General features: G+C 50.3%; 1 protein-coding gene across 14 annotated transcripts in view; it reads left to right on the top strand.

Moving 5' to 3' along the window:
• Positions 1–23118, top strand: part of Tns1 (tensin 1) — a 217620-nt gene that overhangs the window by 155667 nt on the left and 38835 nt on the right. For all 14 annotated transcript variants that reach the window (XM_063237476.1, XM_063237477.1, XM_063237475.1 and 11 more), the window contains one exon: positions 20021–21559. In XM_063237476.1, coding sequence (XP_063093546.1) covers positions 20021–21559 — 1539 coding nt within the window. The remainder of the gene's footprint in view (positions 1–20020; positions 21560–23118) is intronic.

Here is a 23118-nt window from a genome sequence, read left to right as displayed (position 1 = left end):
TAGGGACTCCTGGTCTCTGCCCACTAGATGACAGTGGTATTCCTTTCGAATGTGACAGCCTCAAATGCCTGCAGAGCTGGTCACGCACATTGTGGTGAGGATCTCCAGCCCCTGATGCAGGCTTCTCCTGTGAGTCTCTCATCTCTGCCTCCCATACCTCTCCCACTTGCAAGCCATGAAGGAGCCTTTCACTGGGGACACTGCTCAGTTCCCCCTTCTGTCTAGGAACAGGCTGCTTAGAGACCACAGCACTCAGTTGTCTTGTTCCTTCAGAACAGGAGCCAAGAGCCAGGCCTGGGGAGATGCTTTTATACCTGTTAACTTAAAGAAAGAACAGGACTGAAAGGGCAGAGCCTCCAAAGGGGGTGGCTGAGGGAGGTTGGGGTCCCTTCTTCTCAGGACAGACCCCGCAAAGTGACTGAGGGTATCCCCCGATCTACCTGATCCCCAGCTCTAGGTCTGCTGGCTAGAAGGATAGAATATTTATTTTACCTGCAATTGGGAAGCATTTCTTTACTGTAGAATTGCCTTCCAGTATTCTATTTTCTTTGTATGATTGGACCTGGAATTTTTTGTGGGGATGGGAGAGTTCTGAGGCAGGGTATTCCTTTGTAATGCAGGCTGACCTTGAACTCGCTTATGTAGTCCAGCCTGACCTCAAACTCATGATGATCCTCCTGCCTCAGCCTCCCAAGTGCTGGGATTATAGGAACATGCCACCATGCTTGGCAAGGTTTTTGGTTCTTAAGTGCTTGGGTTCCTGGTGCCCTGCGAACATATCCCCTCAGGGCATCTGACAAGATCTGGCAATGGGAGGACATCTGTCTGGGAGCCAGGGGCCTGGCTGTCAGCCATGGCTCCAGTGTTAACCATCTGTGACTGTGGGAAACTCTTCCCCTCCCAGAGACAGATGGACAGAATGGGGTGGAGATTGGGCTGGATGCACTCAGAACATCCTCTGGGTCAACCCAGCTGTGAGAGTAGGAAATGGACTCTGCTGGCTGCCCACCGCAGTAGCAGGTTTGGGGTCTTGAAGAATTCTGGGTGCCTGAGAGGGCTCCAGAAGATCCCCAGGTCCACCTCTCAGCGACTGGAACTTGTGCTTCACAGAACTTCTGATCCGGGCTGTCTTGGGAATGCTGGAAACATCTAGCTGCTTTGGGGACATAATTAGCACATGAATTGGGACAGTCCAAGTGTGTGTTCTTGGAACATCACATCCTTGGATTTTGCTCTTTGCTGGACATTCACTATCATGATTGTGGGGTGAGGCAGTACCTGGGATTGAACTCAGGATCTTCACATTGAGCTGTATCCCCAGCCTTTTAAATTTAATTCAATTTTATTTTAATTATTTGAGACAGGTTCTTGTTAAGTTGCCATGTAGCCAAGGCATGATTTTTGAGCAGAGAAAATCCAAGCCAAATTACATATCCCAGAGCTTAAGTAGGCTACACATGGCCCGGTGAGATGAGATCCCAAGGAGCCATGTTCTTAGCTACTGTGCCTTGCAGGTGCTTTCTCAGCATGGGTGAGACGGGCTAGGTACAGTCTTGGGCTGTGTTAGCAAAAGTGTGATTTTCAGAAAGTAGAAGGTGGTGGGCCTGTGTGCTTCTCATTGGTTAGAGACCGCTGCTAATTGAGGGTCCTTAGAGTGATGAAGAAAGTGGTAAGGATAAGCAGTGAGTGTGGGTATGAGGCCCAGGAACTTGTGTAGAGAAAAGAGATGTACGAAAAAAAAGGGATGTGTCAAAGTGGGGAATCGGGAGGGCATCACACCACATTTAGTATATGAAGGGTTCCTTTCAAGGAGAGCCTGGTTTGTTTTGAGCTATCCCAGAAGGCATCATATGGCCAGTGAATGTAAAGACAGGGCCCCAGGGTGGGTTTTCTTTTTAAATGTTTGAACCACAGTCACTAGTGGCTTTAGTGTACAGCCACTAAAGACGAATGGGCTGCTTTGGGCAGATAGTACAATCTGCTAACTAGAAGTATTCACATTCAACTTGGACAAGTTTTTGCTAAACCTGTCTGTGTCATTCACAGCAGGGATTGTTTAAAATTCAGACTCCCAGGCCTTTCCTTTAACACTTTTGTCTCTGTAGGTCCGGGGTGGAATGGGGGTCAGGGTTTTTATAAACTTTCCTTGGAACTTGTGGTACAGCCTGTCCCTTGGTAGTTGTCTTGTTACTTTTCTCTTGTTGCTGAGACAAAATACCTGACACCAAAAGTTAAAAGGGGAAAGGTTTATTTAGCTCACAGTTAGTAGAAGTTTCAGTCTATAACTGGCTGACTCCAAGCAGGGTGGCTTGGCAGAGGGGCATCTCAGAAGAGAACTAGTTCATGGCAAACCTAAGATAGAAAAATCAGTCAAGGAAGGAATCCTAACAGACTCTCTGCTCCTTTTGTGCACTCTCTAGGCCACCACAACTAGGATGGCACCAGATAATCAGTGGAATGATTTAGTAATCACACACCCTTAATTAATCCCAGCATCACACCATGAATCAGTCACACACTCTAGATCCATCCACCTTGGAAAAAGCTCCACCATGGCCATGTGAGGCTTTGGAGAAACATCTAGGCACAAGCCGTAACAGTGATAGTAGAGAATTTTTGGATTGGGTCACCACTGGCAGGAGCTCTTGTCTGGTGATGTTTTTCACAGGGCAGGTTGCTAATTACATATGAGCTTATTTTAGGTATATCTAGGTGAATTAGTCAGCTTTTAATTATTGAAACAAAATACTTGGCATATTTAAATTAAAGAAGTTTATTTTGGCTCATGGTTTCAGAGGTTTCCATCTATAGTTAGCTGGCTCCAAGGCAGAAACAGCATGGCAAAGGGGCACAATAGAAGAAAGCTACACAAGACAACCAGGAAGTAGAGAAAAAAGGAAAAAGCCAGAGAAAAATATATCCTTCTAAGCCATACATACAGTTACCTCCCATCTCTAATCCTCCTTCACAACATGTTTAGCTAGGAACTCTTCTTCAGTGAATTAGTCCATTGGTGAGGTTAGTTACTTTTCTCTCATTGTTGTAACAAAATACCCAATACTCAAAGTTAAGGAAGGAAAGCTTTATTTAGCTCACAGTTTGTGGAGGTGTCAGCCTGTAGTCAATTGGTCCAAGGCAGGGGTAACCATCATGGTGGTGGAAGATATCAAAAGCAACAGAGAAGAGAGAGAGACAAACCTTCCCCTTCCTTGTATTGTATGCAGGCTGCCCACTCTAGGACAAGTGTAGTACTCACCTCCTAATCTCCGCATTGGATCACAGACTCTAGATTCAGTCATCTCCAAAAATCCCACCTCACCATGACTGCATGAAGCTTTGGGGGGACACCCAGACACAGACCATAACATTCTTCCCCCAAGTCCCCAAAGACTCATGCCCATCCTTTCATGCAAAAAGACTTTAGCCCATTTCTAAGAATTACCAAAGTCCTAATAGTTTCAGCATTGCTGAAAAGTCCAAATCCCAAGTCTTCTCTGAGCTGTAAGGCAAATTCTTAGCTGTGAACCCCTATACAAATGAGAAGAAACTTAAACACTTCCAACATTCGATATAAATATTTCCATTCCAAAAATTACAAATGAGGATACAAAGGAATAGGACCAGAAGTCCAAAATGTAGGAGGGCAAAGGTTAAATACTGTAGTTTCATGTGCAGCATCCAAGGCAATCTGTGGCAAGATGTGAACTCCAAAGGGCTTGGGTGGCTCTGCTCCTGGTTGTAGCTCTCATGACTTCTGTGTTGGGCTGTGGTGCTCCCTCCTTGCAGGTTTCCTCAGACAATCCACACTCCTGGCTTCTCTAAACTCCACTGCACCTTTGATTTCACCTTCATAACTTCACACAGTGCCCTCTCAAGGGCACAAGCCTGGTCTCCCAGGCCTTCTGAAATCTGGGTGGAAGCATTTTAACCCCACAACTCTTGCATTCTGCATGCATCTAAAACCAGCACCACAGGGATGATGCCAGGGTCTGCTGCCAGCTGGAGCAGTAGATAGTCTTTTTTCTTTCTTGGCTGTAGGACTTGAGTGCCAGAATCACTGAGCACTCTGAATCCAATTCTGAGAAACAAATTTTCTATGCTGCCACTATTTTGGAACACGGTGCTCTGAGTCTTTCTCCTCAAAACAAAGTGTTTCACTTTTGCAATTTTGAGGCTGTAAAGGGTGGAGTCCTGTTACTTGTGATGCTCTCAGGCTATCTCTTCTATTCTCCTTTTCTTTCTCAGCAATCAAAATCTCCCATGATCTATTTTTTGCAGTCTACAGCTTTACTGAAGCTTCCTGTCTGGTCAACTCACATTTTAAATCATTTTGGTGGATTCTTTGCTCTTGATTTTCATCATAGATCTGTCTAAAAGCCCTGAACAGTAGCGATGTCACCACCTCAACACTCAACTGTCTTGAAATTTCTTCCCCAAGATTACTTAGCCCACTACTCTTACCCTCAGTCTCAGGCCAAGTTTCTGGACAGTAGTAAAATGCAGACAAACTCTTTGCCAAACCATAATACACATCATCTGGAGTCCAACAGCCAATGAAGTACTTTCCAGCAGAAACCTCCTCAGCCTGGTCTTATTGGCAAGCTTTCTGTTAGCCTTCTGGTCTTCTGAGCTCTGACCAGAATCTCCCATAGAGAACAGCTTAAGGCATTCCAGCTGTCCTTTTTTCAACCAGCATCCCCAAACCTTTCCAATCTCTTCCCACCAACTATTCCCACAGACTCCTAAACCACATGGTCAGGTATAGTCACAGCAATGACCAAATTTGGTGCCAAATTCTGTCTTTGTTACTTTTCTTGTTGCTGAGACAAAATACCTGATACCCAAAATTAAAGAGGGAAGGGATTATTTAGCTCACAGTTTGTAGAAGTTTCTGTCCATAATTGGCAGACTCCGGGACAGGGTAGTACACGATGCGGGGGCAACAGTTCATGGCACTGGAAGATAGCAAAAGCAATAAGAACAAAAGGTAGGAGCGAGCCTCTTTTCCTCTCTTATACGCAGGCTACCCACCCTAGGCCATAGGGTGGGTGAGGCACTCATATCCCAAATCCCAGCACTAGACAATGAACCAATCACAAACTAGATCCAATTGTCTTTGAGAGGCCTATCCCCCATGACTATACAAAGCTGTCTGGGGGCATCTAGACACAAACCGTAACAGTGCTCTTTTGATCCAGATGCCTTCGGAAAACCCTATCTCTGAACACATGAGATTTTGGAGGACACTTTAGATCTAAACCATAACACTGTATTAATACATATTAAAAAAGTGTATATACTCTGCACCCCAAATCTGTGATATCAGGGATATTGATACTTAGAGCTAGTTTAAGTTGATTTTTTAAATTTATAAAATAATAATATAGATGGTGTTCATATGGACAAATAAATATGAAAGGTGTATGCATATAAAATCTTAGCTAATATTTTTGTGGGTGGGCCTACGTAGGGCCAGGTGGGTGTGCTGAGGTACTTTAACCCTTTTAAGAGCCTGTGCTTTGTTGGTTAGTGTCTACAAGGTAGGAGTAAGTGGACGATTGCAATAGTTTGTTTAAATCCTGATCTTTCTTAATTAGGAGAATGTGACCTAGGACTTGTTTCAGTTACTTCTCTTGTTTGAACAAAATACTAACACCTATAACTTTAAAGAGAAAAGCTTTGTTTCGGCTCATAGTTTGTAGAGGTTTCTGTCCTGTTGTAGTCGGGGATTGCAAGGAAAACAATTACATACAGGGAACACAATTTATAGTAATATTTTATGCTAGTCACCCAGAGTCAAATACAAGAAGTGCAGGAAATCTGTCTACAATACTAGAGAGCTAAAAAACCCACTCAAGGGCCTGGATCCCATGGCAATAAACTGCATGAGTTCAGCTGAAAACCTAGAGACCAAGACAGTGCCCTCCATGCGTCCAACTAGAACCCTAGAGTCCACAACAATAACTCATACAAGTCGATTTCATAGATCTGCTCTGGAAAGGCCCAAAGGTCAGCGGTAGAAGCTAGAAAGTCTGTGCCAGCAGGGTCAAGGTTCCGTGCCTGTAGGTTGAGGGTTTTGCAGTGGAGCCAAGAAGTGACATTCAAAATAAGAATCAGGGCTCCCCTGAAAGTACCACAGTCATCCTCAGCAACAACAAGGTCCCAAACTCCTCAGACATTGAGAACAGCTGAGTACACAGTAGGAAGCCAGCATGACAGGCTTCTCTTAATGATTAAATAGCATACATCTTCCCCTCTAGAGCCAGGAAGTGATGCTCAAAGTAAGGACCAGAGCTCCCCCAAAGTGAACTGCATCCATCCTCAGTGACAGGGTCCTGAACTCCTCTAATGATAATGGCCAAATTCATATCAAGGAAGTCAGCATGACAAGCTCCTCCTGGAGAACCAATGGCCCCAATAACACATAGGAGAACACACAATGCTTCATTCTTCCTCTCCACATATTTTTTTGCTGGCAACTTTCCGCAGGTGGGCCGTCTACATTCAACACCATACTGATTCAGTTTAGCTGGTATTAGATTGACCACCAATCCACTACAAGTCCATAGTCAGCTGGCTGCAAAGCAGACAACGTGGTACAGAGGCATGGCAAAGAAGAGTTGCTCATAGCAAGGCAGACAGGAAACAGCCAAAGAAAGAGCTAAGAGAGGAGATACACCTTTCAGGTTCACCCACAGTGACCTGCCTTCTCTGACCAAACCCCATTACGTAACAGCAAGTAAGCTATAATGCCTCTATAATCCAATCACCTTTCAAAGGTCCCACCTGTGATTGAATGAGGCTTTAAGGGAATATCAAGATATAAACCATAACATTCCACTCTGGTCCCCAAAAGACTCATGTATATGTCTTTGTGCGAATTTCTTGTAGTCCCTGTCAAAGGGTTGCCGTAGTACTATCAGTTCCAGTATTGCTAAAAAGTACAAGTCCACAGTCTCCTCTGAGACTTACACAATCTCTTATCTGTGAGTCCTGTGAATATCACAAGAAGTTAAACACCATCAACAGATGATGCCACAAGATAAACATCCCCATTCCCAAAGGGAGAAATAGAGGGATAGAAAACAGTGGGACCAAATCAAGACTGACATCCAGCAGGGCAAACATGAAATCTTGTAGTTCCATGTTCAGCACAAGTGGAAAGTTGCGATAACAAGATGTGAACCCTAAAGGGTTGGCGTTGCTGTGGTTTTTCTCTGAGGCTGGCTTTGCTCATTCTTGTGGCTTCCCTGAGATGTTCCATGTTCCTTTCCTCTCCAACTTTCTGGAGTTTTCGTTGCACTTTTAACTTCACTTTCACAGCTTCATGCACCTGTCTTTCAGGGCCACAATGCAGACCTCCAGGTCTTCTTCTGAAATCTGGGTGAAAGCCTCCCTGACCACACAGTTCTTGCATTCTGCATGCCTATAAAACCAGCACCACATGGAGAAAGCCAGCTCTGCTGTGAGCATGAGGCAGTAGCCAGGCTCCCTCGTCTCATGACTGTAGAGGGGTGCTGAAGGTGCATGGATGGCTGAGCATTGCAAACTAAGTTCTGATGAACGCACTCCTTAGGTGACTGTTCTGCAGCATGGTGTCCTAGGATTCCAAGTAAAATCTTTCATTTTTGCAATTTGGAGCCTGCACAGGGTGGGGCCTTGTTTATTACTCAGGTGCCTTCAAGGCATTTTTCCTATTGTCCTGATCCAGTGTAGTTGGTTTCTTTTTTAATATTAATCTTTTCAGCAACCTGGCTATCCTCTGCTTCTTTGCTGGTATTTTCTTTCTGGAAAACTGAAAATTTTTAAAATGGGCTTTTTGCTCTTGATTTTCTGTATAAACCTGGCTAAAAGTTCTGAACAATATCTGGGCCACAGCTGGAATATTGAGCTGCCTTGAAATTTTCTCTGCCAGATTAATTGTCTGCTGTCCTGAATCTGAGTCTCCTGAAGAATCTCAGGACATGAGCAAAATGTAGACAAATTTTCTTCCAGAGCATAAACATGGTCTCATTCCCCCTGCCAGTGAAGTCCTTGTTCCACACTAAAGCCTCCTCTGACCCTGGTCTTCACTGTCTGCCTTTTTATTAGCATTCTGGTCTTCTGAGCTCTGACCAGAGTCTCCTATTGAGCTCAGCTTAGTGCAGCCTAGGGCTGGTTCTCTAGTGGGCCCTTCCAAACTTTTCTGAACGCCTCTTGGAAGCTGACTCCAAAGGCGTCTGCACCACGTGGTCAGGTATTGTTACAGAAATGATTCTACTCTCAGTACCTATCTGTCTTAGTCATTTCCCTCACTGCTGGAACAAAATACCCAATGGCTGCCATTTAAAGGAGAAAAGGTGTGTTTTGGCTCACAGTTTATAGAGATTTCAGTCCATAGTCAACTGTTCAAGGCAGGACAGCATGACAGAAGGGCATGGCAGAGAATTACTCATGGTATAGCAGAGAGGAAGCAGAGGGAGAGAGAGAGACAGACAGACAGACAGAACTGTTTTGGTTACTTTCTCATTGCTGGAACAGAACACCTGACACCTACAAGTTAAAGGAGTGAAGATTTATTTTAGCTCAGTTTGTGGAGGATTTTGTCCACAGTGAGCTGGCTCCAAGGCCAGGCGGTGTGACAGAAAAGAAAGAGCTCATGGCAAGGCAGGCAGAAATCACTGTGTGGGGTCAAGGAAGTAGAAGGTTACAGATACCCTTCCAGGCCACGACCTCAGTGATCCACCTGTTCCCACTAAATGTCACCTCCCAACATCACTATCAGCTGTAAACCCATCAGTGGGGCAACCCATGATGAGACACCCAAGATCTAGTTCCACACACCCAAGATCCAGTCATCACTCAGAAGTATCACAGACATGCACGTTAGGCTGTCGGGGGACATCTAGATCTAAGCCATAACAACAGCCAAGGGAAGAGCATGCCTTCTGGATCATACCCACAGTGAACCCCCTCTTCTGACTAAGCCCTGCCACCTAACAGCAAGTCAGCTGTAATGCCTTATAATCCATTCACCTTCCAAAGTTCCCACCTGTGCTTCAGTGAGGCTTTAAGAGGACATCTAGATATAGATTATAAAAGGACCCTTCTTCCCGCCACCCTATCCCCTTCCTTTTCCTTAGTGGTTTAGAGCCTGTGAGGGTGGGAGTGTAACTTAGTGATGGACCACTTGCCTAGTATGAGCAACGACCTGGCTGCCATCCCCAGCACTACAAAAGTAAGCAAGCAAACAGAAACAATAACCTCTGGGACACTGTGTGATACAAGGGTGCTTCCTCCTCCAGCCACTTTATCTATGAAGATAGGGCAGTGACTCTCATATAGGGCCCTGGGTGACATGGCTTATCTTCCCCTCCTTTTCCATTTTTTCTCTTAAGAAGCAGCAGCCAGAGAGTGATGGTGGCCACAGGGATGGGCTGAAGGATTCCTGGTGCTCAGATGACAGTGAAGAAGCAGGTGGTCTACACCTGGCAGGGCAGCTCCTCCTGAGCCTGCAGTGCTGTCTCAGGTTGTGGAGCTCTGGGCCGCCGAAGCATCTCACTCGGTACCTCCTGCAGCGAGAAATTCAGCCTCAGAGGTCCTCACTGGTCTCACTGCAAACGCAGGCCACTGCCTGTCAACCCTGGGATTTGGGTTGGGAGATTCAGCTGAGATCCAAATAGGTCACAAACAACATGCAAATAAGGACCGGAATCTGGTGTCTCGATGTTTATCAGTTGGAAATTTTTGGCACTTTTTAGGGAACCTCAGGGTGGTAGTGGGCACACAAGGACAGCTGACTGGTTTTGGATGAGGGGTTGGGCACAGACCTGGGTGGTTGCTTGGGGGTGAGATGGACACTTCATCCTCTGAAAACTCACTCTCTTTGCCATTCATGGTTTCCTCAGATGGGAACAGAGCGTCAACAGACAGTTGGTTGCCAGGATCTCAGGTGGCTGGAGGATTGGTGCCCAGCCAGATGCCTACTGGTATTCCAAAGCCAGGCCTTGGGAAGTAGCATGATCCTAGGCTTTGCACTGAGGCTCCTGTCCCACTTCAGCCCTCTTTGCAAAGTCAAGCGCTCTCTCTCTCTCACTGTCTCTCTGTCTCTTTCTCAGCCTGGGAAGTGTATGTCCTGGCTTCTAGTCTCTGCCCAGTAGGAGGGCAAGAGTAAAAAGGGGGGGGGGGAAGATTTCCACCTTATTGTTCAGCAGCTGGAAAGTTGTTGTCATCTGTTCTGCCTTTCTATTTGCTGAGAGTGGGAAAAAAATGTGGAAAATTTGGGGAAATAAATTCAGTACCCTCATAGGAACTCCCCCGACTCCCTGGCCCTTGCAGCCTTGCCTGTGTGTGGGGGGCTCAGATGGGGTTAGCTCCCCAAGCTTCTCTCGCCCAGCTTGTGCTCTGATGCTGGGGCTGCCATGGCTTTGGGACTGGGGCTGGGCTGGGCTGGGCAGTATGAGGGCTGAGCTGGGGCTCGGGCTGGAGCAAGGCTGGGCTGGTCACTTCTCGCTGCCGGCTGGAGGGCTTGGGAAGCCACTGTGATGTCATTCAAGAGCTACATAGCTGCAGGATGATAAGTGAAACCCTTGGGACCCAGCTGGCTGAAATTACAGACAGAGTTTTATCCCACTGGCTTCCTACAAGCCAGAGTGAGGCAGAGTGAGCGAGAGGGGGAAGAGCGAGCTCCAGGCAGAGACAGCCAGGGAGGGCGTGGTGTGTGTGAGTGGGTTCACAGGCAGGCAGGCAGCACTGGCTCCTCCCACCCCTGACAGTCTGAGGAAGCCCGAGCAGGACACACACAGCACTTGGAGCCGCAGTCTTGTAGGAATTATTTGAAACTTGAAGCACAAGGACTGAAGCCAAAAAATTCTCCCCCTCAGTGTCCCTCTCTGTTCTGAGGTAAGTGCTCTGGCCGGGCAGCTGTTTTGCCTGTGTGTGTCCTTGTCTGGCTCTCCCCTGGACCTGGGGTGGGGACGCTTCTGTGCACTGGGACCGGGTGTGCCTGGGACCTGCCCCAGGAAGGGTGTGCACAGAGCTGTGGCTGTTGTGTTCCTTTGGACGTGGATGTGGATTTGGTGGACCTCTCTGTCCCCTCCTGGAGTTGCTCCCTGGGACTTGTAAGAGCCCCGGCCTTTGGTTGGAAGGGTATCTGGGTGGTATGCTTGTGTTGTTCTGTCTTTGGACTGGCCCATCTTAGGTGAGACCTGGGCAGGCAGAAGTGTGGATGGGGCGTTTGTTATTCAGGATATCCACCTCGTCCTTCTGCCTGAGCTGTGTGGTTGCTCAGCCCTCCCATTCTTCCCATTCATGGCTTCCTCCTCATCTGAGTTGGCAGGGCTCTTGGCGGTCCTGCTGTCCCCCTGGCCAGAGCTCTCTGAGTGCCCAGAAGGGCGTCTGGGCCTGGCAGAGAAGCGCTTGAGTTGTTGTGAGCTTGGGAGCTATTTTTACAGTCCTGAGTGCGCCTGTGATATCTGGTGCCCGGATAGGCGAGGCGGGGAGTGGGGGCACCAGGATTGGGTTAACAGGCCAGGCTGGGGAGCCACAAGCCAGGCTGGAGTGAGGGGGCCACCTGGGAGTTCACATTTGTCCTGCAGGCGTGGACTGTTGTGTGACCAGGACAAATCACCTACCTTCTAGGGCTCCCTGGTCCCTTTGGTCTGAAATAAAGGTCACAGACATGAGCAGGTTTTCTGTCCTATTACCTCTCTGGAGGGCATGGTGTGAATTCAAGTAAGATGGTGTCTGGGATAACGCCTCAGGTCCTTCATGGAGGTGGGGTGTGAGGATATCTGTCACCATCACTGGACAGAAGCACTGTGCATCACCTTGTCCTAGGATCCTTGCTCCATCAGAGCTGGAGATTGGCGTTCCAGCCCTCTCTCCCTACCCCCACTCCTCCGGCCATCTTCGCCTTGAAGCCATCAGGGCCAGGAACACTGTGCTCAAAGCTAGGAGTCCACAGCTGGATGACCTTGGGCATCTCCTGAGTCTGCTGAGCTTTCCTGTCAGCCTGTGAAGTGGGGGTACACACACAAGATGAACTGACCAGCTCGAGGTTTTGTCCCGCCTCATAGTACTAGGGATTTAACCCAGAACCTTTGCAGTGAGCTACATCCTTAGCTCTTTTTTTTATTTTTTACTTTGAAATAGGATCTTGCTAAGTTGCCCATGCCGGGAACTTTTAGTCTTTCTGCCTCAGCCTCCCAGAGAGCTGGGATTACAGGCGTGTTCCACCATACTCAGATCCCTCAAATCTTTTTTTTTTTTTTTTTGTCTTTTTCGTTTTTATCGGTACCAGGGATCAAACTCACGACTGCCTGCTTGCAAGGCAGGCGTTTATGCCGCTGAGCCAAATCCCCAGCCCCATCCCTCAAATCTTTTAAAATGCTGTTTTGGCTTAGCTGACCTCTGGGTCCCTCTGAGGTCCCAGTAATTGTGATCCTCAGTGCCTGGAGCCAGGTGTGCAGGGGGTAGAGGGCTCTAGTTCACATTTCAATTGAATTTCTCCACCTTTAAGGCCCAGGCTGAAGTTCAGAGGGGCTGTGTTTGGATGCCAGGCCTCCTGCTTCCCTCATTCTTTTTGGCCTCAGCAGGATGGGGCAGGTGACCAGGAGAAATCCATTTGCCCTGTACCCTTAAATCCATAGAGGCAGGCTTGTGGGTGACAGTGGTGAAATCAAAGGGGACAGGGCCACCTGTGGAAAGACTGACAGCTCTGAGAAGAATCTTGTCTGTCCACTCTGAAAACATTCTGGTTTCCTCTGTGGGCTGCTAAACAGAGAGAAGAGAGGGGCCCGGACTCGTCTGTCCCTTGCCCACAGGCACAAGGCCCCTTGTTTGTCCGAGTTACATCAATAAACATGTCCCCACGTGTGCCTAGATTCCTTGGATGGCACCTGTCTTTGCTCCTTTTCCTGTTCTAGAGGCTGGATGTCTCTGCTGGTCTCCTTCAGAGGCCTGGGGAGTTCTCTTTCATCTCTAATTCTGCAGATCTTCAGAGCCCTGTGAAGGCCATTTCCCTTTAAAAAGTTCCAAGCCTGTGGTTAAAGCCCTCAGGGAGCCTGAGGCAGGAACATCGCTAGTTAGTCTAAGCCTGGTCTTTAAGTCTTTAAGTCTGCTTTAGCAAGACTCATCTCAAAAAATAAAAAGGATAGGGATGCAGCCTAGGGGGAAGGTCCTTGGTTTGACCTCCAGTATCTAAACAAAAACGAGGGAGGGAAAGAGGAAGGGAAGGAAGGAGAAGGAAGGAAGGGGAGAAAGAAAGAAAAAGGAAGGAAGAAGGAAGGAGAAAAGGAAAGCAAGCAAAAAATTTCCAGAGCTCTCTGCAGGCTGTGCTCAACAAAGGCCCGTCTCAGTGTCTGCCAGAGTGGAGTGGGAGATGGGCCGGCTGGAGGCCAGGGCTGCCACAGATTGAGCCCAGGGTCCTGCTGCCTGGGCCAGGATGTCCTAGTTCCTCCCCACCCCATCTTGCTAGGACCACAGACTGCACCTCTGCCTGGTCCCCTTGGTCCCCCCTCCACGATGCCTTCCGCAAGCTCACTAACAGCTAGAGGGGAGCTCCAGCTGGCTGCTTCTTAGGTCCTCCAGCTGGAAGATTTCTGCCTGTGCATCTCCCGCTTCTCCTGGATGGAGCTGGGTGATCTTGGCGCAAGTTCCAGCTGACAGAAAGGGACCCCAGCCCGGCATCTTAACTGGGAGATGAGTAGCGTATCTTAACCTGGAATCTATAGGTAAACTTTGTGGTATCTGTCAACTCTTTGAATTAGATGCAAAATGTGTGTGTGTGTGTGTGTGTGTGTGTGTGTGTGTTATTCTAGGCTTTCTGTGGGTACCCCAAGATAACCAGCTCACAAGACAGTGCCTGGCCTATGGTGAGAATAGGAAGGATACCTGCTCTCAGATGTTTTGGCTGGCACCCCTCTTTTCCCTTCCTTCTGGAAGTGGCTCAGGTCCTCCTAGAACCACTGATTCTTCTCCTGGGTTAGGGTAGAAGAAGACTGTCTCAGTGGCTGGCAGGACTCTAAAGCTTTCTGGGCTGCTCCATGTAATAATACAAGAGGCACTTATGGGGACTTATATGTGCCAGGCTCTACTCTATAGGACTGTCCTGCACACCTCTCGAGGTTGACATTGAAATCCAAGAGGCTCCGTTCATGTAGACCATGTCGGGAATGGCGCCTCTGGAACCAGGCCCAAGGGAGAGAGAAAGGAATAAGCTCCCTTTCTCAAGGAGCACTCTCTGAGTGGGGAAGACAGTAAGAGCCATGCTGTGGGCGTCTCGGGAGGGCAGGCTCCAGGAGCTGTGGGAACACGGCAGAGCTTGATGTGAATTTGGAAGACAGGAGGAAGGGGTGGGGTCATGGGAAGCTTCCCTAAGATGCTGAAAGTGAATCTGGTGGCAGATGAAGAGCATTTTAGGAGGTTGAGAATTTTGGAGGCAGAGTGAGGAAGGGCATCTCAGGAGTGGGAACAGCACCACCAATTCAGGGAGGGAAGGGCACATACATGTTTAGTAAGTATAGAGTGCAGGTGTTTGGGGTTTTGAGGACAGTGAAGTCAGGCTTCAAAATGCAGGCCAGAGACAGAGGCTAAAAGGCATGTCCAGCAAGAGGCTGTGGGTGATGACAGCCATTGGAACATGGGAAGAAGGGAATAGACAGGAAAAGGCTTGGATATGCCAGGGCCTCAGCAAGGGACTTAGCTCCTGAGTCCTGTCACTTGGTAAACTGCAAGTCAGCATTCAGATCCTCCCCTGGCCGGCCTGAAGGCCAGGCTTGGAGTGGGTAAGTGGTTGATGAAGGCTGACTGGGCTATTAAGACGGAGGCGGGGCGAGGGCGCAGATCTTTCTGAGTGGTGGCTGTGTCTGGTGCTGGGGGATGGGAGGGCATGCTTCCCTCCCCCTCCCCTTTAGCCCCACATCCCTGTGGACTCCCTCGTGCCAGCCCCATGTGCTGACTCCCTTTACCCATCAGCTTCCCCAGTTCTGGCCCCTGCAGAGCCACCTTGGGCTGCGGCTAACCAGGTGGCGTGTCCAGAAATTCTCCCCAGCTGCCTCTTGGCCCAACCTCCCCTCTCACCAAGGCTCGCCTACCTCCCAGATGCATGTGAGCTTTGATTTCCTCACTCCTGCTTTTAAGGAGTCCAGATCCCTCCTGCTCCCGCCTGGTCTGCCTCCACACTGCCTGTGCCCAGGGTGGGCACAGTGCCTCTTCCTACTGGCACTGAATTGATTTTCTTCCAGGTTGGTTGGTCATTGCTGCTCTGGGTTTATTCTAATAAATTGTTATTTGCTGGACATAGACCCAAAGGACTTTTTATTACCGAGGGACCCATCTTGGAAACCTTAATAAATCATGCTCTATTCCGAATACACCCGCCTTGTGGTCAGAGAGGGGTCTCATCTCATCGAATCATGGCCAAGTAAGGGGGTCCCTTTCTTGCAGACACCACAGCTGGCACTTTCTATTCTTCATGGTTCAGCCATCTGTCCTGATACCTACATAGGTGAAATCTGTATCCCATTCGGAAGGGCGGGGGTACTGGTGGTCATGGTGCCCTTAATTGTGTTCCGAAGAGTTGATCACCTGGGTCTGGATTTCCTGTGTATTCTCCACCTGTGTATGGGCCCAGCCCCCAGAAGAGTCTGTTGAAATGCTGATTCTTGATCCTGCTTCAGTCCTCTGGCTAGAAATCTATGGGGTAGAGTCCTGGAACCTACATTTTTAACAATTTCCAGAAGAGGTTCATATGAAATTCAAAATGAGAAGGCAGCTATCCTAAAGCCATAGCATCACTCATGTGTTCATTTCTTGTGTTCTGCTTTGAGTACACTAGATGACTCCGCCTCCCCTTTCCTGCAGCCTGGTCCACCCCATGCTTGTGGCACTGTACACACCTCCTCACAACACGTTGCTGGGAGGGTGCCTTAGCGAGTGGGTTCCCATCCAGCTCAGCTGGGGATTTTCCTCCAATCTTTCCAAAAGCATGATTCGCACATCTGGATCCCGGCCATGGTGGAAGAAGGGCCCCTTGGTGCATACAGTTAACTCAGTTTAAAGGGTGGAGTCCAGGGCCAGGATGAGCAGGGAGATAGAACAAAGCAAATGGGTCCTTGAGGACATTCTGGACTGTTAGCTTCCCTAGAGAAGTGGACAGGGAGGTGGCCCATGGGATAGGATTCCAGCTGGCCTGGGCTGATGGCCTGGAGCTCACTATCTGGTGCTGCCTGTGGCCTGTGTTTCTGGACAGTTAGTCCTTTTACTCCATTGTCACCTGTGCCAGTGATCCCCCAAGCAGCCAGACTCTTTCTTTTGTCCCATACCCCCTCCCTCTAAGTGATCAGATCCTCTCATCTCAGGTGGCTTTGTCTGAGCTGGCCAGTCCTAGGGAGGCTGCTGGGACTCGGATGAGGTGGCTCTGGTGGCTCCTCAGCTGGAGAGCTATGAAGCCATCTCTCCCCAGCACCTATGAAGTCTTCGTTCTTGTCTCCCACACCGAATTTCACTTCCTTCTTCTTTCTGTTCGCTTCTCTCTTTTGCCCTTCCTGTCTTGATAGATTGAAACCAACATTATATTCCGGCTTCTTGTGGTCCCGGTAAATAGCTCTTAATGTGACCATGCTGGTCGCGGAGGAGGCTGGTTGGGGAGAAGGCTATTGGGGAGAAGGCTGTGTGTGCTGGGACACTTACCTTCATCTGCGTAAGAGAAGGAGGCCTATGTGCTCTACAGGGCATGCCCCAGTGCCGGGGTTCAGCAGAGCCTTCCTGGGGGTCAGACAGACCTGAGTGTCCTTGATTCTGCCCTTGATACAAAGGGGAGGACAACTCCACCAGGGTGCACAGTGGCCTGTAACCTGTGCTCCTTGTGGCTGGCCCTGAGCACCTAGCCTCTTTGAGGACAGCAAGAGGAATTTCATTTGTCTTTAGCACAAGATTTAATTAAACAATTTACACGTCTTTGATTTTCTTATGAGGCCTTAGTGTCTTGGCAGTTATTGTTCTTAGACTGCAGCAAACAGGAGCCCATGTGGGGATAAAGTACATGGCGAAACACGTTTTATATTGATGTTTGCAAGATCGATGAAGAGCGAGGTCTGGCCAGAAAGGGCAAGGAAAGGCCCAGATGGGAATGGTGGGAGTGGTGGGAATCAGTTCGAGCTCTCCCCTCTACCTCAGGGACCAAGTCTGAACTATCTCGCCGAAAGGTCCTTTATGAGCACCAGGCAGATGCTGAAGCCCTGGATGTTCTCAGATGGGGTTCACACCCAGGGGCCTCCATGGTCTCCCTGACAATGCATAAAGCCACTGTCAACGGCTACTTTGGCATGCAGAGAGGATGGAGGGCAGTTCTGGCTGGGGGAACACACTGGCATCTTGCGGTGCAGCCTGCGAGGGGTCTGCAGCCTTCCAGACTCAGTGAGAAGGAAAGCCAGCTCTTCTGGTCTGAGAGAAGCTCCATTCTCTGGGGGCGGCCCCAGAAATCCATGTGGATGACAGCTTCTTGTCCGTGGCACTTTTTCTCGTTGGGAACAATCAGCAAGGGTTTTTTCTTTTTGGTGCAGCAAGGAGCCCAGTGCTGGAGGGACAGGCCATGGAGGGCAGCTTCTCTATTGTTTTGCAGCTTGGACCCCTTTGGAAATGATGACAGGGGGTAGGGAGAGGCAGCTGCGCCTGGACTTGCATCTTGGCTGCTTTTAGGAATCTGGGCGCGGGGCAGGTTGGTGGAGATTCAGAAGGCATCTCAGCCAAACTCCCGTTCAGACCAGCCCCCAGCCCTGTGAGCTTGGGCTGCCTCATAACTCTGGCCCCGTGTCACTTGGGGCTGTTGACTAGCTGAGTTCCCAAAACCTCTGAGAAAACTGGGGACACAGAGATGGTTCCACAGTGCATGGGCAGGGTACCCAGCCCCCATGGCATGTGTAGTGGGATACATGTGCCTGGTCAGGCATCTCTGTGTTGGCTCTTGGGTGATGTCACACTTGGCTGGCTCGTGGTTTGTGTGTGTGTGTGTGTGTGTGTGTGTGTGTGTGTGTGTGTGTGTGTTGATCAGGATGTTCTTGTTTTGTGGTTGTCCGATCACTTGTTTTTGGCCGTGGACTTCTGTAGGAGGATTTATTTTTAGCAGCTATTGCTTTTGGCCTGAGGTTTGATCCTTGGGCATGGCAGAACATTCATATTTTCTGAAATGTTTGTGACTTTAAATTTAAATATTTATTTTGGAGTATTATTGCCTTTTATGTGTTTATGTGTATGTGTTAGAAGTGTAGAAAATATAAATTTCATGGTCTTTGAAGTAATTTAGTTCTGATTTTAAGGTCCAGCTTTACCAGGTACTGTGTATTTATGAGTGGATTGTTTTGGCTCCAAGAGCCTTGTTTTTCCAGCCCGATGGTGGGCACAATTCCACTTGCCTTGAAGGGCTAGAAATCACATGTGTGCAGTACCTGTGCTGAGGTGTGTACTCACGGTAGCAGTTGCTGGTGTTTGCACATGAATTCCACGCCTGTGCTCTCTCACTGGTGGGCACCCAGTGAGCACAGTGTGGGTGTGTTTGATTTGGGTGGTTCCTGTTGGTGTGCTCTCTGCTGTCTTTGTGTCTGGTTCTGTGTGTTACTGCTGGTATCTGCCTGGAGTTGGGACTTTTTCTTTTTAATTCTTTTCTGCCAACTAGGGGGCCTGGATTGGAGTGAGAGGAGAGGAGGTGCTGAGGTGTGCGCGTGTGTATGTGTGTGCGTGTGTGTACGCGCGCGTGCCTGTGTGTTGGGCGGGAGGCTGGGGCTGTTGACTGTACAGGGTGTGAAGTCGCAGAGATCCTCCGGGAGGGGAAGTTCTTGTTTCTGAGTCAGCCCTCTGGCCCCCAGCCACCCAGCACTCACTTTTTCCTTTCAGAGAAAGTGTTGCCTCCCCCACTCCTCTGGACCCTGAGCTCCTGCCCCAGCACCCTGCGTGGTCTTCTCTGGCACGGGGATCGCAGGCTTTGCCGGACTCTCTTGGCCCAGCACTTCAGGGATCCTGGAGGGGTCTAGATGCTTCTTTTGCGGGGTGGGGGGGGGTGGGGGGCTCAGTCCTGCTTGACTCTCCTTCCCTGGAAGCTTAGGGAGTTGAGATGACCTTTTCATTTGGGGGCAGGGTCCACAAGGAGGGGACCGTCCTGGACGCAACTGGGAGACACTTCTGGAAATGCAAAGTGGGCAGATGAATGGCATTGTCTGTCTGAACAGTTCTAGCAAATTCTTTGCATGGAACTGGACTTGGCTGTGGAAGCTGGAGGACAAGCCTGTCTTACCAAGTCCCAGTTCTGCCTTCAGCCTGCCCCTACACATTGGGCATGGTGGAACTCTCTCTATACACCTACGACACCTATGCTCTTTCTCCCATTTTCTTGCGCAAAAGTCAGCCTCTGGGAAGAGCTGGGTCTCCATGCTTAAAGCTCTACATGCACTGAAGGCAAAGCCTCGTGCTCTGCTTCAAGCCTAGAGCAGGAGTTCTAGGAACTGAGATGGAGCTGTGGAAGGGGCCGATTATGCTTTGCATGTCACCCTTCTGGAGTTAATGATATTCCCATGGCAACAATTATGGCTCCCAGATGCTAACCTCACATTGCACACTGGTATAAATGTATGACTTTCATTTCAGCAGGAAGTGCTGTGTATACAGCAAAAATTGGGAATTTCATGTGGTCCAAACCTATTCTAGTACTGATCCTGTTGTACAGATGAGGACACTGAGGCCTGGAGTGCCTCTGTAGTTAGGGAGCTGGTGAGATACCAGAGCTGGGGCTTGGGACATGGGCAGTTTGCACCTGGGACCCCCACTGAGTCCTAGGCTTGGCTTCCTGTCTTTAAAGCTGGGTGTCCGTGAGAGCTATGCCTGAAAGCCCGGGCAGGTGTTCTCTGTTTTTTTCCCTTTGCCTCTCCTTGCTGTGGCAGGCGCAGGTTTGGGGATCCAGGGAAGGCGCTCTTAGCTCTTTTTTGTGGGATAATAGCCAATATGCCTGCTTCCACTGAAGCCTGCTGCTTTCTTTTCTCCGTCCTTGCAGAGGTGGTGGGACACACCCAGGGGCCCCTGGATGGGAGCCTATATGCCAAGGTGAAGAAGAAGGACTCTCTGAACGGCAGCACTGGGGCCATCAATGCGGCACGGCCGGCCCTGTCGGCTACCCCCAATCACGTGGAGCACACGCTGTCCGTGAGCAGTGACTCAGGCAACTCCACAGCCTCCACCAAGACCGACAAGACAGATGAGCCTGCCCCCGGGGCCTCTGGTGCCCCTGCTTCCTTGAGCCCTGAGGAGAAGCGGGAGCTGGATCGCCTGCTCAGTGGCTTCGGTTTGGAGCGAGAGAAGCAAGGTGCCATGTACCACGCGCAGCACCTCAGGTCCCGTCCAGCGGGAGGCCCAGCCATGCCCTCCTCTGGTCGCCACGTCGTCCCAGCCCAGGTTCACGTCAATGGCAGGGCCTTAGCATCTGAGCGAGAGACAGACATCCTGGACGATGAGTTGCCCAACCAAGATGGGCACAGCGCGGGCAGCATGGGCACCCTGTCTTCCCTGGACGGGGTCACCAACACCAGTGAGGGGAACTACCCAGAGGCTCTGTCCCCACTGACCAATGGCCTGGACAAGTCCTACCCAGTGGAACCTCTGGTCAATGGCGGGGGCTACCCCTACGAGTCTGCCAGCAGGGCAGCGCCTGCGCAGGCCAGCCATGTGGTCTCTTTGCGGCCCTCCTACTCTACGCAGGAAGGTTTAGCCGGCTACCAGCGTGGGGGACCCCTCCCAGCCTGGCTGCAGCCAGCGACCACCTCCCACTATAACCATGACCCCAGCGGCTTGTTCCGCTCTCAGTCCTTTCCGGATGCTGAACCCCAGCTGCCCCTGGCTCCAGCTCGTGGGGGCAGCAGTCGGGAGGCTGTGCAGAGAGGGCTGAATTCATGGCAGCAACAGCAGCCTCGCCCACCTCTGCGGCAGCAGGAAAGAGCCCCATTGGAGAATCTGGCAAGCAGCAGGCCCAGCCCCCAGCCACTGTCGGAGCCCCCCATCCCTGCTCTCCCAGAGTTCCCAAGAGCAGCCTCCCAGCAGGAGATCGAGCAGTCCATTGAAGCCCTCAACATGCTCATGCTGGACCTGGAGCCGACCTCGGCTGGTACCCCGCTGCACAAGTCCCAAAGTGTCCCAGGGGCCTGGCCAGGGGCTTCCCCGCTCTCCTCTCAACCCCCTGCAAGCTCTTCCCATCAGTCCCACCCATTGACCCAGTCCAGGTCTGGCTACATCCCCAGCGGGCGTTCCTTAGGCACCCCCGAGCCGATCACCACTGGCAGGTCTTACTCACCTTATGATTATCAGCCATGTGCGGCTGGGCCCAACCAGGATTTCCGTCCCAAAAGCCCAGCCTCCTCTTCCACATCTGCCTTCCTCCCATCTGCCCATGCCCCTCCAGGGCCTCAGCAGCCCCCAGCCTCTCTCCCAGGCCTCACCACTCAGCCTCAGCTCCCACCAAAGGAAGTGACTTTGGATCCTTCCCGGACTCCAGAAGAGGAGCCGTTGAACCTGGAAGGGCTGGTGGCCCATCGAGTGGCAGGTAAGAGCCTCGGGGACCATTGGGTGGCAGCCTGTCCTGTGTAGTCTCTCGGCCCCTTCCCTCTTCATCTTGGTAGTCTTGCTGGGCCTAGAGATGATCTTCTGGCAGGTGATGCCCTTCCTGGGGCCTGTTACACACCCAGCCGGGTTCTGAGATTCACAGATGATCTGTTCCTGCCCTTTGGAGTTTACAGTCTGACTAGTGGATGGGTGTGGACAGAGCGTTCTAACGGAGAGCCCTGACAGGAGTAGAACTAAGGCCCAGAAGTGGGACCAGTCGGAAAGCAGGGCTACCTACCTCCTAGGGCAATCAGAAAGCTTCCTGGGAGCGTGACTTTGGGGCTGGAGTAGATTTTCTAGGCACATAGGAGGCCCTGAAACTGCCTGCTACCCTTCTCCTCAGCCTGCAGTCCTTGGGACAGGAGTGTAGAAGATTTGTGGGAGGCTCTGTGGACTCAGTTTCCCTCTTGGCCCATTCCAGGACTATAACATAGGCCGAGAGGGTTAAAGCCCTTGGGCTTTAAGTGTTCTACTGATGAGACTTTTTGGCTCAGCCATCCAAGCAGATAACTCTAACTTGGAACCAGCTCTGTATGGGAAACAAAGCTCTCATCTTATCACAGCAAATCTAGAGAGATCTGCAGAGGAGAGAGCTCGGGGCAGCCGAGGAACCTATGAGGGAGAAACAAGTCCAAAGCAGCAAGGTCTGGTTGTGCTGGAGCTGAAGTTCAGGCAGAACTGTGGGGTCAGGTGGGCTCCGTGCCCAGCCTTCAGCTGCCAGGCTGGCAGCAGGCGCTTTGGGGAAGAAGAGAAGCCCGAGCAGCTGGCTCTGCCCTCCACCCTTCCTAAATTTAGGGGAAGCTGAGTCACCGTGCCAGCTGCAGGGAGGCAGGGAGACGCCCTCCTGGGGATGGACCTTGGCTTTGGGGTGGCATCTTGGAACAGACTAGCTGGCCCTGGGTGTGATGGCAGGGTTCAGAGTGGAGAACCCCCAGTTCTACTCTTGGTAGCTTGCAGTTGGCCCCAGGGAAGTCTTTCCACATGGAGCTTGGCAGCCATGGCTTCCCCTCCCTGAAGAGCTGGTCTAGGCCTCATGACACTACTGCTTTACCTGAGCATGGAAACAAGACGCACAGCTGTGTAACCCCGGGGGTGAAATGTACCATGGGGTGGTCCAGATGGGGCTTGGACTTCTGCTTTCTGCCACATCTGGGATCTGGCATAAAGATACCTCCCTGGCTGCTTTGTCAGCAGAAACCTCTTTCCTCCTAGTTTTATTGAAGAGAGAAGAATGGGGCCACCCAAATTCCCTAGAAATGTAATTCCAGAGTTGAGGAGGTGGCCTGAACGATAATGACATTCTAGTCCAGCAACGAAGAAGCTGAAACATAAGCTTCAGTATAAGTACTCTGAGAAGCTCAGGGCTAAGAGAGAATCTGGCCACAAACTTGGTCTGATTTCTCTTAGCTTTTCCCCATCAAGTCTTTTTTCTTGTCAACTGTACTCCATACCTCACTACCATGTCCCTGGTTCATTCCATGCTCCTCATATCTTATTTCA

Source organism: Cavia porcellus, unplaced genomic scaffold (assembly GCF_034190915.1).
Source record: "Cavia porcellus strain 051 isolate PalLab524CR breed Dunkin Hartley unplaced genomic scaffold, mCavPor4.1 scaffold_26, whole genome shotgun sequence".
Taxonomy (NCBI): domain Eukaryota; kingdom Metazoa; phylum Chordata; class Mammalia; order Rodentia; family Caviidae; genus Cavia; species Cavia porcellus.
The sequence above is the reverse complement of the archived record's forward strand: the minus strand, read 5'-3'. Positions and strand labels throughout refer to the sequence as shown.